This window comes from Topomyia yanbarensis, chromosome 3 (genome assembly GCF_030247195.1).
Source record: "Topomyia yanbarensis strain Yona2022 chromosome 3, ASM3024719v1, whole genome shotgun sequence".
Lineage (NCBI taxonomy): Eukaryota > Metazoa > Arthropoda > Insecta > Diptera > Culicidae > Topomyia > Topomyia yanbarensis.
The window spans coordinates 254781218-254798481 of NC_080672.1; the positions used below are offsets into that span (position 1 = coordinate 254781218).

Sequence of the window (17264 nt, forward strand, 5' to 3'; positions counted from 1 at the left end):
CTGCCAAAGCACTTGCATTAAAAATGCATTCGTTTTATAAAAACTCATCACTTAGCACAAATGAGCGACCGAAAATAAAAGTCGCAAAGACAGAATTTTCATCGGAAAACCTGTTTCGAATATATTTGAATGTAAAAGTCGGAAATAAACTTCAAGCATAAAAATCGGACTGAGATCCTTCAGTATAACAATCTACTTTGAAAGAATCGGATATTTTTTGCTGTTTTTATACAGGAAGTTTTTTTATCCGACTCTCGCGAAGGAAAGTCCCAGTTCGATTTTTATGCTTGAAGGTTATTTGCGATTTTTACATTCTAATATATTTGAAGCGGGTTTTACAAGCATGTTCCATCCGTGCGTGTCTTATTTTCGGACGCTAAAATATTGTAATTTGTTTTGCTTATACTTTGTAACTATCAGTTTCAAATGCTGTGTGCAGTTTAGTTAGTTTCGTTTAATTCGTTTAGCATATGCTCTTTTGGCATAATGCTCATTTGGCAAAACAGCAAGTGACACATGCTTTCGTTTGGCATAATGTTCATTTGGCACAGTGGTTATTTGGCATAATAGTCGTTTGACATAAACAATAAAATAATTGTAAAAAAAACTTTTTTTTATAAGGTGATTCCCAAATTGATGTACCTATTTTGGCCATAAACTGAAAGTGGAAACTGAAATTTATTCAACCAAAGCTTACCAACCTGAAAAATGGATGCTTCATAGCATTAGTAACAGTACAATACGGTTTCGGCAAGTGATACCATGCTGCAAAGCTAATGTGATGCGGCTTGGTCGCATAGCCGAGGTTAAGGACAAGGGGTTGGCAAATCCACCGTGGGAAGTGTAAGCAAACCTGTGATGCGGATTGATCGCATAGCTGAAGCCAAGGATCCAAATCAGCTTGAAACCTTAAAAGTGGATCACAGGTTTGCTCGGTTTACTCAAACAGGTATTACAACAAAAATACAACGATTTGGTTAAAAACTAAAATAAAAATGAACTTCTTTCAGTAAAGTTTCTAAACTAAATTACGTTATAATCTTGTTCTCAGTTTCAAAATAAATTTGTTTATGCCAAACGACCATTATGCCAAATAACCATTATACTACCCATGATAGCATAGTTATCCCGTTTTCTATGGGACTGATATGCGATCATAGGCAGTATACCAAATGAACATTATGCCAAGCGATGTGCTCCCCGTACACTCCATTCGTTTCGCATTAAATCGATCCACTTCCACAACATCATCTGGTCGGGTGTACTAAGTCCGTCGGCTTTAATATCTCAGCTCTCAAATACTCTATCAGCCTTTGTTGTAATTTTTTCCACAACACTACCGTGAATCTTAATTCGAAAAATATTCTCAAATCAAATCTTAAATCTCATCGTTGAAATTTGTGATAAATGGCAAAAACATAGACGTCAAAAACATACAATCGGGAAAATCCCGACCAGGAAATCGAGTTAAAAACCCACTAAAGTGGAGAAAAAGCCCGCAGGACAACGAAGAGCACACACAGAATGGGAACGGTTTTAAAGCAATGATTGTCGAGGAATTTCTTTCACAACTACGCCAAGACCTTTTGAGGAGATTAGGATCTATGTTTATGATACAATCACTTATCGAACTACGAGACATTATAGCTAACATAATGAACCAAAGTAGCACGGGGTTAGACGCAGACCAGCTGATTATTTACATATTGGGAAAATGAGATCATAGAAGCAGTCAACTCCAGGTAGCTTAGAAGCACAAATAATAGAAGAAAGCAACAAGGGGGTGGGCGTAGCGTATTGGTAAATCGATTGCCTTGTACGCAGCGCACCTGGGTTCAAGTCCCGACCCCGCACATAGGGTTAGAAATTTTTCATATGAGATTTTTCTAACCCGAAGAGGCGAATGACCTTAAGGTTAAAACCTCTATAATTGAAATAAAAAAAAAAAAAAAAAAAAAAAAAAAAGAAAGCAACAAAAATGGCCTCTAATAATTTGAACATTACACAACTTAATATCCAAAGCATAAGACCTAGTGAAAAGAGAGAATAATTGCGAACTTTTATGATTTCAAATAACGTTAGTATTGCTCTATTGCAAATAATTTAGCTAAAGGAGGAAGAGCCGTTCTTCATAAAGCGATTCAATTTAACTTCGGAAAGGCATCCTTCAGAGTACGGAGGGGTCGGAGCCCTGATGCAGAACGATATCCTACACAATAAGATGCAACCACCCTTATTTACTTGATATAACTCTGGTTACGTCCGTGGTAGCTAGAAAGGCATCTCGGGAAACCATTAAAGTGGATTTCACTACTATACGCGTACTAATCTGCCCATGATCGCATATTTGACCCGTTTTTTATGGGATTCCCTATCTTTATTGGACTGATTTGCAATCATGGGCAGTAATCAGCTTGAGAGTCAACAGGGAAAAAAGAGTGATCACGAAAACAGTGAAAAAAGTCAACCAAACAAAAGTAATAGAATCGATAAATAAGATTAGACCACAATATCTGTATGGCCCAGAAGAGATGCAAACTACATTTGAAGAAGTAATACAGCATGAAACCTTCGTCGCAAGAAACAAAAAAGAGATTTTTTTTCAAGAAATGACAGTGGAAATAAGGAAGGTATACGATAATAAAAAAGAGGCATCTCGATACTACAATACAGACCAAACAAGAACAGATTACACCGAGCTGCAACGCAAGAGAACAATTTTTAAATGTGAGTTTCGGAAAACAAAACATCAGATAATTCTTCACAAAAATCGATGAAACCTACTAAACATATTTGGAACATAGGTAGTTAGAGGAATTAACACATCGCTTTCTCGGAGCGTTAAAGGAGCAACAGCATTAAGCAAAAAAGCAGGATTAGCGTTCATGAGTTACTTTTTCGACAACAGTCTTAAAACCGTGCACAAGCCCTCAGGAACAACAGACGAAGTTCAATTCATCTTCGAAACGGGATAAGCACAGGACAAAACGTTCGAAACTCTGCGAAAGAAAAAAGTACACTCAGCAGCAGGAGAAGACGGAATGTTATTTGCAATCTTAAAAGAATTACACTTGAACATGAAACTTAAAATAAGCGAAATGCTCAGTGAAGTGTTCCTCTACGAGAAAATCCCGGAAAGGTGAAAAGTCACTCAAATAAAAAAAATTCAAAACAAGATACTGTTCAGTCGCTTCCAGGTTGAAGAGATCTATAAGTCTAATGAATATTCATATCAAACTAGTAAACCCAGCAGTCAATGAGCGTCTAGACAACATCGCAGATATCCAAAGCACAATTCCAAACAAGTCATTCGGATTTCGCAAAAACAACTCAGCGATGACGTGCGTCAGGTATGCTGTTAACACAGTCATGGAGGCCAAAAAAGCAGGGATACAATGCTTCCCTGCTGAGCTGTTCGATACGGTCAACACAACAAAGCTACTGAAGATCCTAGCTAACATGAACATCTCGAACAAACTATTCAGCTGGCTACATTGCTATTTGAAGCAAAGGTTCCTTGATATAAGTACGGAGGAGAGAGAGAGAGAGAGAGAGAGAGAGAGAAATACGCAAAAGCGGCCCTTATGCGTTCAATATTTTTGTCAATACTAGAGAGTGTTGACAAAAGTATTGTACGTGCAATGGAAAAAAGTTGTATTGACGATGTGGATTTCAAACAGGACTGACTGCCGTTCTACGCATAATTGTCCCATGTTGCTTTTTGGTCATTTTCACTTTTTTTAACCAAACAGTCCTTTTTGATGTATATTTTCAGAAAACACATCCAAATCATAAAGTTTGTTCGAAGACTTCGTGAAAAAAATACCAAGTCTGTTTGTCCCATTGTTGATATTCTACGCATAATTGTCCCACTAACAAAAATCCCAAAAAAGTGCGCAATAAAAAAATAATTACGTAGCGTTTAGTTAAGAAGTACATTACGCTAGATGTCGGGCACTGAAAAAATTATGGAAAAATACAGGATCATTAAAAATGGCAGTGGCAATATTAATCACAGCAGTGAGAACAATCCTGTAAAGCTCTTCATAACTATCGTCGCTTGCATAACATGGCGAACGCATTGAGGATAATGAGCCTATTTTCGCAATGTTTCTATTATCACGCTACCCATTTGAAGCCGTTGGTTAGTGCAGCGTTTGCTATCTTTGTTCAACAAATTGGATCAAATGGTAAGGCGACAATTGGAGCACTCGATTGGAACTTTAGTTGCGATCAAACACTAGCATTTCATCGTTTTTAGGCCATTTGTGTTATTAGATTGGTTCTTAAGAACGAAGCAAGGTTGTGAATGCCAAATTAATGCACTCCATCGAGTGTAGGCAGAGTAATTAATGATCTTGTGAGGTACCCTTCTAAATAGTGTAAAAATAGGTACTTTACCCTATGTCCAATTTTGATAAAGCAACAAATCTCCCGAGTAACAGAAAAACTCACGACATACACTTTTGTAAAAAAAATGAGTTATGAGCATCATTTACAAAGATCGTTATGGGACTGATATGCGTAGAACTTTCCGGTTTCCGCTCGATTTCTCGGCATAACAGTCCCACTTAACATTTTTCTTAAAAACTAACGTTAATTGAATCTCTATAATAAAAAACTGGACTGATTATAATGAAAACGATTGCCATGAACGTAATTTTGGACAATAAAGCTTTATTTGTTACACCGTATCCATCCAGATGGCTAATACTATTTTCATCTTCAATCGCGTTTTTCTCAGTTGCCAGTTTTGCAACATGGGACAATTGGGCGTAGAACGGCAGTGAAATATTGTAACAATACTGGTATTGACAAAAATATTGAACGTGTAAGGGCCGCTAAAGAAGTCAGCGAGGGTTTGCCACTGGGGGCCTGCTCTCTCCTATGCTCTTTAACCTATACACAGCCGCATTGCACAACATGGACGACGAAGATTGCGAATTGGTACAGTTCGCCGATGATTATGCTGTTACAGTGAAAGAAGATTCACCTGAAGAAGCGGCGGATAAATCCATTCGATTCGTAAAGAGATTAGATGAGCTGGATCTCAATATCAACCTCAGTAAGTGTGCGGTAGTGTCTTTCCCGAAAAGACCATCACCAGCTGAAGGTTGAAGTAAAAAACAAAAAAAATATTTTTATAAACACCCATAAGTATTTGGGATACATAATAAATCGCGAACTGAAACATCCCAAACACATAGAGCACATTAGACACAACGGGTAAAAAAATTCCCTTTACTGACAATGTTGGCGAACCAAAATGACAGACTCCAAAACAATGATCAGACTCAGCACGCTGAATAATAACCATGTTATAATTCAGTTTTTCAGTGGCCGGGAAACGTATAAAAACTTTGAAATCATTAGACATAGTTTCCCCTAAAAAGCTGTTGTTTATCGATCCTTTTTCATTGAATATGTTGATATTGGCAAAGCAGGTTTAGGAACAACGGAAGTCAATCTCTGCGCCTGCTCTAGCCAATTCATCAATCCATTAAGTAACACCAGTATGGTCGGGCACCCCGGCGAGGTAGATAGTATAGACAATATTGAATGCTTCATGCAATCACCAGTTAGGACCGTGAGTTGTTCGAGCTAAACGCCTTGATTGCAGCTTGGCTGTGGTAGCAGAAGTTATTGACTTTGCCAGACAAGGTTTGTTGAAGAATCTATTGTACCCGCACATAATGGCCAAAATTTCTATCTCAATCTTTGGCTGAGATTCGACTGAATCTTCCCCTCCCCTGTAATGTAGTATGGATGTAATTGGGTTGGAGACCGCAAGTTCCCCAAAAGCTTTTATGCACTGCTTGAAGGCAAATCATATTTGCACGCACCAATTCAGGTTCTAAATCATGCTGAATCGCAATCCCAAATCTACAAATTGGGAACAATTCATTGATTCACGGTGATGACTCATTTGTTTATTTAATTGTTGTAACTTCACCACCCTTGGCCCAAATGCTGGTTGCTTAAACGAATTACATTTCAGGATAGAAAATATTTTAGCGTTTATCGAGTTCCTCGTCAGATTGAAGCCAAAAGCCGTTGCCACACTCTTGAAACTACGCCGAAGTCCAGGTCCAGTAACAGCGCTCTGGCGCCCATAGTTAGTTCTTCTGAACAGTAAACGCAAAAGAGAGCTATTGCGTAGAGCTCGAACGCGGGTTTGAAGATTGATGTGTCCGAGGAGTGTAGGGCAATCCACCCTGGCAGACAGTAAGCCTGAGACGAACAGGGCTCGAGAGCAGTCCGTTCGGATGCCTAGAGTGTCGAGCTGTATTAACTGACAACGGTTTTCGTAGCACGGCAACTAAAATCTGTTTTTCCAAGGAAGATGTATGAAGTGTGTCTGTATTTCCTTGTGTGATGCCAAATGTAGCGAAGAATGGTGCAGATAGACAGTTCTTAATGCTGACTTGGGGCGCAGAAGTTGTCCATGAATATCGAATTTGTCAAGTTTCGCTATTGCGATATCATGGTGGATTTTGTCGAAGGCCGCAGATAGATCCATGTAAATAGCATCAGTTTGCAATCCGTCAGCGAATCCATCGAGTACATATGTTGTGAAAGATAGCAGGTTGATCGTTGTAGATAGTTTAGACATAAAAACGTGTTGGTCATCTGCAATGTAGTGTTTGTAGTGAACTAAAAGAACACCAAAAAACATGCTCGAATAGTTTTTTACGGCACTTAAACACGAGATTCCCCGATAATTGTCAACGTTCGATTTGTTTCTTTTTTTATGAACTGGAAATATGTAAAGCAGTGCACATATTTCCAGTTCAACAGCAGGGGGAATGCTCCAGTAGTGAATGATAGCACAAAGACTCGCCGATGTGGTTCAAGAAGCCCACTGATGCACAAAAATCGAGAGATTTCAGTTTACTCTCAACGTTTCGTTCGTAGAAATCCATGACTTGCCTGGCACCACGTCAAGCCAGGTACGTTGAAGTTGTAACAAGCATAACAATATCATTAAACGGAGCGGCGATCGAGGTGACGAAAGAAACGGAGGAAAGATGTACATCGATCAGGATGAAATCACGAATTGACACGCGGGAACAGATTACGATCGAAAAGTTTCACCGATATCCACACTCGCTCGAAGCTCGCCCACCAGTCATCGCTGATCACTCGAGCTTTTATACCATGGCGAACGGTGATAAGCACACCACCACCTGATGTTTTGTGGCTGCTGAGGGCGTTGTGGTCACAGTGATAGACATCGAATGTTGAACCATACACCTGGTGGGACAGGGTACGGTTATCGAGCCACGTCAAGGTGATGACGTCATAACAGCAGCCTGTGATCGCGAGCAATGTTGTTGGAGGACGGGTCAGACTCAGCAGAGAGCGAAACGATGTTGCCGTTTTGAGCGTGTAGGAAGATCCTTTCGTCAATTCCACGAACAGTATCGAAACGGCTCACAGTCGCTTGGTCGACTGTGATGGGGGATTACGACGATCGTCGTTGGTGAGAGAAATGGTTGAGATGTCACAAGATGTCGGAGCAAAAGGCAAATTACTCATGTGGCAAATATGTCGAACATGTTACCAACAGTATTACAAGCATCGCGAGTTGTGAGCAATAGGCAATAGGTCTTTCATAAATGTCACCGTCCAGTGCCTCTATTTTGGCTAAATTATCCGCTCTCATTACCCGGTATGGAGCAATGAGCGGAAATCTACACTAAGGTGAATTGATACGATTTATTTGTTAATTTAGTCAAGTATTCCCGTATCTTCTTCAAAAAGAACGGAGCGTGATTATCAAACTGTAATGAGCTTAGTGCCTTAATAGTGCTGAGGCTATCAGTGAGGATGAAATAATGGCTCGGGATGTAAATTATCAATGGTTTCCAGACTATAGTGAACTGCTGCTAGTTCGGCTGTGTAAACAGAGGCAGGTTTTGCAAGCTTGAAAGATATCGAGGTGTTATTGTTGAAAATATCGAAGCCAGTGGCCTCATTGATTCGTGACCCATCAGTGTAGAACATTTTATGGCAGTCGATGTGTTGGTATTTACTTATAAATATTTTAGGGATCTCCAGAGAGCGCAGGTGATCCGGGATTCCACGAATTTCCTCTTTCATGGATGTGTCGAAAATTAAAGTGGAATCGAGTGTATCTAGTATATTAACACATGTCATAACATCACTAGAAGGCGTTATTTCTTGTGATATGTGATTGAAGTACACTGTCATGAATCTGGTTTGGAATTGAAGCTCGACAAGTCTTTCAAAATTTTCAATTACCAGTGGGCTCAACTCTCTGTTTTCACCGTAGAAAAATCGATACCTAGCTTCAAAGCCCAACTTGATAAATTATCCAAACTATCTTGCAATGGTTGTTGTAAATTTATGGCTTTTGGTCCTGTAACAGAAACCACGCCATCATCTGCAAGTTGCCTTAAAGTGCATGGGCTGACAATACAATTATCAATGTCATTACGTAAAAATTGTAGAGAAGGGGCTTAAACAAGAACCTTGTGAGAGGCCCATGTAACTTACTCTGAATGTTGCCAAATCGCCATATGAAAAACGCATGTGCTTTTCGGACAATAAGTTGTATAAATAATTATTTAATGTTGGTGAAAACCCACATTGATGTAATTTCTCTGAGAGAACATCAATGGAAACAGCGTCGAATGCTCCTTTTATGTCTAAGATCACAGACGCCATTTGTTCTTTTTTTGCGTAAGCTAGTTGGATTTCTGACGAAAGTAGCGCCAGACAATCATTCGTTCCCTTTCTCCTCCGAAAACCAAACTGGGTATCTGATAGCAAGCCATTCGCCTCAATCCAATTGTCGAGACGTCGTAGAATAATTTTTTCCAACGATTTCCTGGTGCAGGATAGCATTGCAATCGGTCGATACGAGTTATGGCTGGAGGCTGGTTTTCCCGGTTTTGGAATGGCGATAACACTTGCTTGTCTCCAGTAGCGTGGGACAATGTTCTGCTCAAGAAGCTTATTGAATAAATTCAACAAGCGTCTTTTTGCTAGGTCAGGCAGATTCTTCACCAAGTTGAATTTACTTCTGTCTGGACCCGGAGCATTATTGTTGCATGAGAGGAGTGCAATTGCAAATTCCATCATTGTCAAAGGCGAATCGATGGAATCGTTACTTTTGGGAGCATCGCGAATGATTTTCTGGGTAGGAGCAGAATGTGGACAAACTTTCTTGGCAAAATTAAATATCTTACGATTCGAAAAATCTTCGCTTTAATTAGTCACGTTTCGATTCCTCATTCTTCTGGCTGTGTTCCAAAGAGTACTCATTGATGTTTCTCTTGACAAGTCATCAACGAAGCGTCTCCAATAACTAGCCTTTTTGGCAGGACGTAGACTGTCAAATTTATTTTGCAAAATCGAATAATTTTCAAAGTTCGCACGTGTACACCCTTTCTGTTTCATAATTTCTGTGTAGGCAACTTGTTTAGCTTCATATGTATACGAGCACTCGTTGTCCCACCAGGGATTAGGAGGCCGGCTATTCATTGTCATGCCATGATTGCATTTCGTTTGGGTTTGTTCTGCTGCTTCAATAATCAAACCCGCTAGAAATTCATATTTTTCGGTAGGTGGTAGCTCTTCCGCCGAAACAAGAGAAGTGGAAATTAAAGATTGGTATTTTTTCCAATCAATATTTCGTGTCAAGCCATAATGGACATTGATTGAATTCGTGAGGCCTAAGTCATTGTTAATTGAAATAACGACTGGCAAATGACGCTACGACGCTTCCAAACCGTGAGGATCAGGTACAACCTTCCACGTGCAATCTAACCGAAGTCATGTCGAGCATAGAGATAGATCTAATGCACTTGGTCGTGCGGGTGGTCTGGGGATACGTGTTATTTCGCCTGTATTTAAAACTCATATTGAGCTCGTCACAAACATTGTATATGAAAGAGGATCGATTATCATTGAAGAGGGAACCCCACAATACTCCGTGCGAGTTGAAGTCTCCCAGTATCAGCCGCGGAGCAGCCATGGATTCCACTACCTCAAAAATCTGACGTTGTTCAATTTGAGCTTTGGGAGGTATATATATAGAAGCGATAGACATGTCTTTGCCTTTAATGTTCGTTTGGACAGCTACAGCCTCAATGCCCGCAAACAATTTAAATTCTATAGAAAGAATAGCACTTTTTAATTCCTAGAAGCACTCCTCCATACGGGGTGTCTCGGTCTAGGCGAATAATGTTGAAATCATTCAAGTTGAAATTAATGTTTGAGTTAAGCCATGTTTCACATAAAGCAAAAGCATTGCATTTCAAATTATGCAGCAAAATTTTTAAGGAATCAATTTTGGGTATGATACTTCTGCAATTCCACTGTAAAACAGTGATGGAATCTTTCACTGGAGGAGGTGAATTATCCATCGAAAGATACAATCGCTGCAAGGATGGGCCATTGAGCAATCAGCTGCTCTAAAAATGTTCTAATTGTTGGGAGGAACGCTGAAAGTATACTTTTTAGTGGTTCAGAAATATTGAATGCTTTGAAAATCCAATCAACAATTTCAGAAAATTTCAATAAACCTACCCCCGGTTGAGGCTCGGAGGGAGTCGAAATTTTATTATTACCAAAACCGGGAGGGACTAGCTTCGGTATTGCCTCGGAATTCTTTAGCTTTGGCCGCAATTTATCTATTGGAGGAGAAATTTTAAGGCCCTTGCTTGGCAGTTTTTGGAAAAGAGGATTGTTTTCTTTTCCTGGATCCTCTAGGTAAAACAAATGATGTACCTTCGGACGCTTCGTCAGAGTCAGACTCTTTCGGCAATAGAATAGCGTATCTGTTTTCTGGGACCGTGGGTTCAGGAGTAGCATTTTTCAGCATTTCTGCATAAGAGCGCTTAGACCTCTCCTTTAAGGATCGTTTAATTTTATCCTCTTGCAGTTTATATATGGGACATGCAAGAAGCTCGTGTGAATTTTCTCCGCAATGTAAACATTTTTCTAAGTTTTTATTGCATGTATCCTCTTGATAAGGCCCCCACATTTGCCACATCGTACCTTTTTGGAACAGTAAGGGACTGTGTGGCCAAGCTGTTTACAATTGAGGCAATTCATCACACGAGGGATGAAAAGACGAACGGGGAGACGAATTTTATTAATAAGAACATGGTTAGGCAAAGCAGATCCAGCGAAAGTTACACGAAATGAATAGGATGGTCGGTAAACTTTTTTCTCTACTTCAAGTGATACTGAGTGCAATTGCTTACAATCGAGTATTTTTGCTTTCTTAAGCAGGGTGTTCTTGAAACAACCAACACCATGCTTAAGTATATCCTCGACAGTGAGGCTGGGTTCGGAGATGACTCCATCGCATTCTATATCGCGCGAAAGTATATAAACTTTATACTCACGTGTGAAAAGTTCGCAGGCTACTATCTCGTTAGGTCTGTTACAGCAGAAAATCGTGAAGTCATATCCCGTGCAATTTGCACAAGGTTTAATGGCTTTCCTTTCCGCCTGAAGAAAACTTGCCAAGATCCAGAAGACCCTTGAGGGTATAATTTTATTCTAGGGGTAGTTGAGGGAGGAGGATCAGAAGAATTTTGCTCTTGTGAAATGGAGGATTCCATCTCACTATCCTTCATCTCGCCTACCATACACAATAAGTTGATTAAATACTAACACTAGCAAAATTATACTAAAAATCTACCTGTCCCTCCCTCGCTCGGCCTGAACGCAGCTCAACCACCACTACCAAGGTGGAGCCCCCGTTTACCTGTTATAATAATGTGACACTTTTCCGTGCCACCTGCTGTCCTTCTTTGTCGCGTTGCTTCTGCGGTAGGCAAATAGCCCTAACTGCGACACTCTCACGATCTCTTCACTCTGAGCTGCTAGTCGGTATCACCACCACAAACGTGCTCTCTCCGTTTTCACCACCGCGGTAGACAGTATTCTTTTTAGAAGAGAAAAAGTAGTTTTTTTCCTAAATTTTTCACCGCTAAGGAGAAAAATAGCACAGTAAAATTTTTGGCCTTTTGAAAGGATCTTCAACAATACCTATCAAATCTAATGATATACTTTGGATTTCGCCTTCAGACCTTGTCAAGTTACTCCAAGGAAAGTTAATAATTTCATGATATTCGCATTCTGAATGCATCGTTCCCAGCTTCCGGATTTATTTCTGTTCTCCTTCGGTGTTTGCAAATGTTTGTCTTATTAGAATAATTTTTATTTTCTTCTTGCAGTAATAGCTATATTTAATCTATTTTATTTATTTCAAACTTTCAGGATGCATTTAGTTTATTAGCATATTCTAATCCATGGTCAAGTCCGCTGGGTTGGCAGCTGTGTCCGTCGCGCCGGGAGTCCGTCTGTGCTGCCCTCAATTCTGCCATACTAGGTAAGTACGCCTTGTTCTATTTTGGAGAACCAATTGACGTCATACGCTTTGCTTACACGTTTGTCTTTCCCCTCTCCCATCAATTCGCAGAATCGCTGAGCTACTCGTGGCGGCCGCCACTGGAAGTGTGTATAGCGCACGCATGCGAACTACTCCGTCTAATGTCCAGCTCATCCCTCGGCGCCTGCGCGTTCGTCAGCGTGGAAGATGTTCTTCGGCAACAGCAGCATCATTGACTACAACTGTTTCTTCAGCTGTCCTCTTATTTCAATGCCTAAACTCTCGGCTGCGCCAAAACTCCACCCCTTGCATATTACGATGTATCGCATGAACTGTTTCTACTGCTCCCAACTCTATCTCTACTCAGTTGACTGTTCTCGCTATTCGGCCTTTGTGGCGCCTGTGATTTCCGGCGTGTGAACGGTTCCAATTGAGCTATCGAGTATGCTTGGAGCAAATTCCGGTGCAGATGCACTAACAGATGATGATTGTATATTGTAATTTATTTTTGCTATGCGTTATTGATGTCGCTTCCAATTTATGTTATTGCGCGAATGATTGCTTCTTATTTTCCGCTGCCTTTAAGCCCCTTTGAATTCCTTTGGGACAGTAGAAATAGTTACATTAGAGCTGAATCGTGTTTCACTCTTCGAAATGGTGTATAAAGCAATCACAAATTGGAACGTTGATATTTTATCACAAAAATCTTTTTCGATTTTTTTTATATTTTAGTTACACATTTTGAGTTTGTTTGAATTTACGATAAGTTTAAGCAACACACACACACACATACACTAGCTTATTATGAAGGATGTAAAAAAATGAATAAACAGAAAAGGAAAACGAGTTGAAAACAGCAGCAAGGTTATATTTCCATACGATGGCGCATAGACAAACTTTTATCAAGGGAGATGAGTTTAAACAAGCAACTAGGTAAGGTTAGACGATAAGACGATGACAAAGATAAGTAAAGATCGCTCTGATAACTATAATTAACAATATATTTACAAGTAAAGGACGAAACAGTTGATTAAGTGAATGTTGCGAGTACTTGTTAGCAAAGCTTTAGTTTAATTTTTGTTTTCGATTTCTTCTCGTAGTTTAAGATTTCTTAACATCTTTGTGAAATTACCATTTTCTTATTGTCGCTTTCCGACATCGGTGTTCTCGTTCGTGACCAAGAGTAGATATGAAAACATTCAAAGGTACGAGTATTTACTGCATCTTTTCAATGTACCAATTTCATGTTAGGGATTCGATTGAGCACTACAAATTGCGTTCAAGTACAGATCATACTTCGAATGAAAAAACTGTTGTTATCGTCTCTAGTAGGAGAGCTAAATGAATATTTGATTAGCTTTCGATCAAAATTTAGTTAAATGTCTTTTTGGCATTCAAAAAAAAATCAAATATTCATATAACTCACAGTGTACATTTCATGGAAAGTTTGGGAGTTGGAGATTGCTGTTTTCCCGTTTACATTAGAATGAAGTGCGTCTTCCAAGAAACAAACGAAATAATCCCCGCAAATTTACAGAGTATCTGTCACTATTTCCGAATGCTTTTTTCCGTTTCAAATGGTGGAATTCAGCATCCGTGACTGTTTGTTCGATACAGTTATCATCTTCGCTCTATCGTGGCTTTGTAAAGTTTGCTCTTTTATAACTACAACATCAAAAAATTTACATGATTTCGTTTGCACTTTAATCGTATGCAAGCAAAATAACCGTTGATTTAAGCAGACCAGGAGAACTAGTGTTGAAGGTCAGGAGATGAAAGCATATTGTAAATGAAAATTTGAATAAAAGTAAGCAGCATAGATGAGCAAAAATAGCGTTATTGAGTGTAGCGATAAGCAAGTAATCAATAACTGAGTAGAGAGAGTTCATACACACACGTATAATGAAACAAAACAATACAAGTAAAGGATTAACGATAATTAATTTTTGAAATTAAGTTCGAAAAATATATATTTAAGAGGTAAGTTTTGTGAAATTACTGTGAATATCGATGCTAAAACAGAAAAAATAAGAAGCAAACAGATGATAAGAAATAATAAAAGTTTTAATTTTAAAATGCATTGAATGGTGTGATACTTTTGATGACATGGCAACTCCTGTTCAAATAGCGAAAAAAACCAACTTTGTCGCAAGCAGTCTCAGTATTTCTATGATGTGTTCATGTATATTATGTTTGAGTTTATAAACAGGTTTTTCAATAAGACGTACGGGCCTTTTGTGTTCGATGCCATAACACACAGAAAAAAATTTGACATTGAAATGCACTATCTGAGGCTGGGTGTCATTCTAAAATCAAACAACGTCACGTTTTGCGTCACTATTTTGAACGCTAATATCTCATATTTATGGATGGGTTTCGGTCTTTCTATTACCAAGCAATTCAAAATTAACTGACATTATGTTCTATTGCTGTATAGTTTATGTATTTCAATAATACGCTATCGAAAACCCCGTCTAATGAATAGATATAGAAAGACGTGGAACGTGACGTAAAAATATTGAAGAGACTGCTTCAATACGTCAATCCCATTTAAATTCCATGGCATCAATATTTCCAACATTTCGTCATACTAGCATTATATTGATCAATAGTTGGTTTATTGATAATATTTCTGCCCGTGTTGTGTCCGCTTATTCCGGGCAGTAGTGACCACCTAGCGACTCAATTAAATACCATGAGTTTATAAATAGTGATACCTCGTGTCTGTTTGATTCAATTTGTCTGTTCCAAACGAGCAACATCATGGTTATATCGTTTAGACAGTGCAATACGCGTTAAACGCTATGGCATTTCTGAAACCCACACCCATTTAAACCGTGTACAACTTGCACCCATTTTTTTACCGCATGTAAAGTTCTTCATGCGCTGCGCGAGTTGAAACTTTGCATACACGAAAATTGAAATGCGATAGGTTCGAGTCGTGTAAACACATTGATTAGCAATGTGGGTTGGAAGAGTAGATTTATAGGGTGAGTTTGACTGAGTTCAACACTGTAGGATGCGACGTGTGTGTGCTATTTGTGAGTTTGGGAATAATTTATTCTAATGCTTGTGTGTGCATAGCGTTCACGGCGCTTTTTCTACAGTAAGGTTTAAAAAGCTTCAAAAGCCTGGCCTGTAGTGTCTTAGCACTGTGTGGGTCTCACGACTCACGTTCATACCTAACCACTAAAATACTCCTTATTTTTTTACGCCCTTCTTTTCCACGGAACTACGTCAAGGTATTGCTTCGTGGAGGAGGTTCATTGTGCTTTCGTCGAACCTCTTTCTTCTGCTTTCTCTCGGAGCCTCACTTAGTTCATGAAATGGCTTGACCTTTGAGCTTTGATTTAACTGTCGACTCTTCTCTTGCTCCTGTCTCCATCTATTACGTCGCTGTTTAGCTCTCGTCCCCGTGAGCCGTTTCGGTGCTGATTTCTTCAGTCATTTAGCTCATGTTTCCGTGAGTCATTCATCTCCTGGCACTATCACGAACTACTTGGATAGTTTCCGACGTTGGACTCCCGCTACTTCGACCGATAGTTCCCAGACGGAGGGATTTCCCTCGACATCGATACCCGCTTATTTGAGCCATTTAGCTCAGCTTTATCGAGATCAACTCGGATATTATCCTACTCCGACTGAGAGTTCCCCGGTAACGGAATTTCTCTCAATACTGGTTTTTGTTTCGTGAGCCAATTAGTTCCCCTTTTTATTCTGTCGGATAGCCCATGACGGTGAATCTACCCTACCGTGGAATTCCCGGTGGTAGATTGCTTCCGATACCGATGTTCGTTTCTGTGAGCCATTTCGCTCCCCGCTTCGTCTAATTGGTCTTGTCCCCGGCGGACCTAGCGTACTCAACGGGCCAGCCAGTAGGTGCTGAGGTCCGTCCAGCGATTCCGGATGGAGCGTAGCTTCGGGTTCACTGTCGCCCCAACGATCCACTATTAGTTATTCGACGTGGTTTAATCGGTCTAATCCCCGGACAAAAACTGCGTCAAACGGAAGTTCGCCTCCATACTTCCTATGTACCCTAGCAGACACATGTGGGATGAGTCGGTGGGTCCACCTTCCTTTCACTGCGTTGTCCCACTCTTGCTGCCTCTTAACCAACGAGTCCGCTCGGTCTCCTCGCATTACATGAATTTCTCTGCTGGTAGCATTCCACTTCCTCAGCCAGAGTGAGGCAGATGGGAATCAGCCCGTAAATTACGCATACCACCTCCGACGATATCGTTCTGTATGCATTCGCGACACGAACAGCCTTGTCAACTTCGTCCGGTTCCGCTTTGAGTTCAGCGCAGCAGCCCAGGCCGGTACGCTATACCTCAGTATTGAGGATGAGACACCCGCCAGGAGATGCCTCGTACTGCCTCGTGCTCCTCCGTTATTCGGCATGATTATTGCCAATGCGTTAGTTGTCCCGGCAGCCTTCTCACATACATAGTACACAAGGCTGTTGTAATTTAACCGATCGTCGATCGTCACACCCAGGTGCTTCAGCGCACGCGTCGATCGGATTGGTTGTTCCCTGATCTCGACACGCTGAATGTTTTGTTTTACGTTTGCTGACCAGCACTATCTCGGTCTTGTGATGAGCCAGCATACACTTGATGTTAGCCATCTAGATTTCCACGATGCCAATTGTCTCTGCCGTCAACATTTCCACCTCGTCAATGGTCTCGGCCGTTTTCGTCTGGACATCATCTGCAAAGTTGACGATTTCCACTTCCCTGGGCAGTTCCAGTGTTAACACTCCGTTGTACATTATATTCCAGAGCGTTGGGCCGAGTATGGAGCCCTGAGGTACTTCAGCCATGACCCTAATCGACCTCTTCGCCATGTTTGTTTCGTAGACCAGTACTCGGTTCTAGAAGTAACTTTTTAG

The 17264-nt window shown here is 40.3% G+C and overlaps 1 protein-coding gene across 1 annotated transcript in view; it reads left to right on the forward strand.

Annotated features, from left to right (window-relative positions):
* Positions 1–14453, forward strand: part of LOC131690310 (ran-binding protein 9) — a 76533-nt gene extending 62080 nt beyond the window's left edge. The window contains exons 9-10 of the mRNA XM_058975980.1: positions 12262–12373; positions 12464–14453. Coding sequence (XP_058831963.1) covers positions 12262–12373; positions 12464–12609 — 258 coding nt within the window. The 3' untranslated portion in view covers positions 12610–14453. The remainder of the gene's footprint in view (positions 1–12261; positions 12374–12463) is intronic.
* The last annotated feature ends 2811 nt before the right edge of the window (positions 14454–17264 follow it).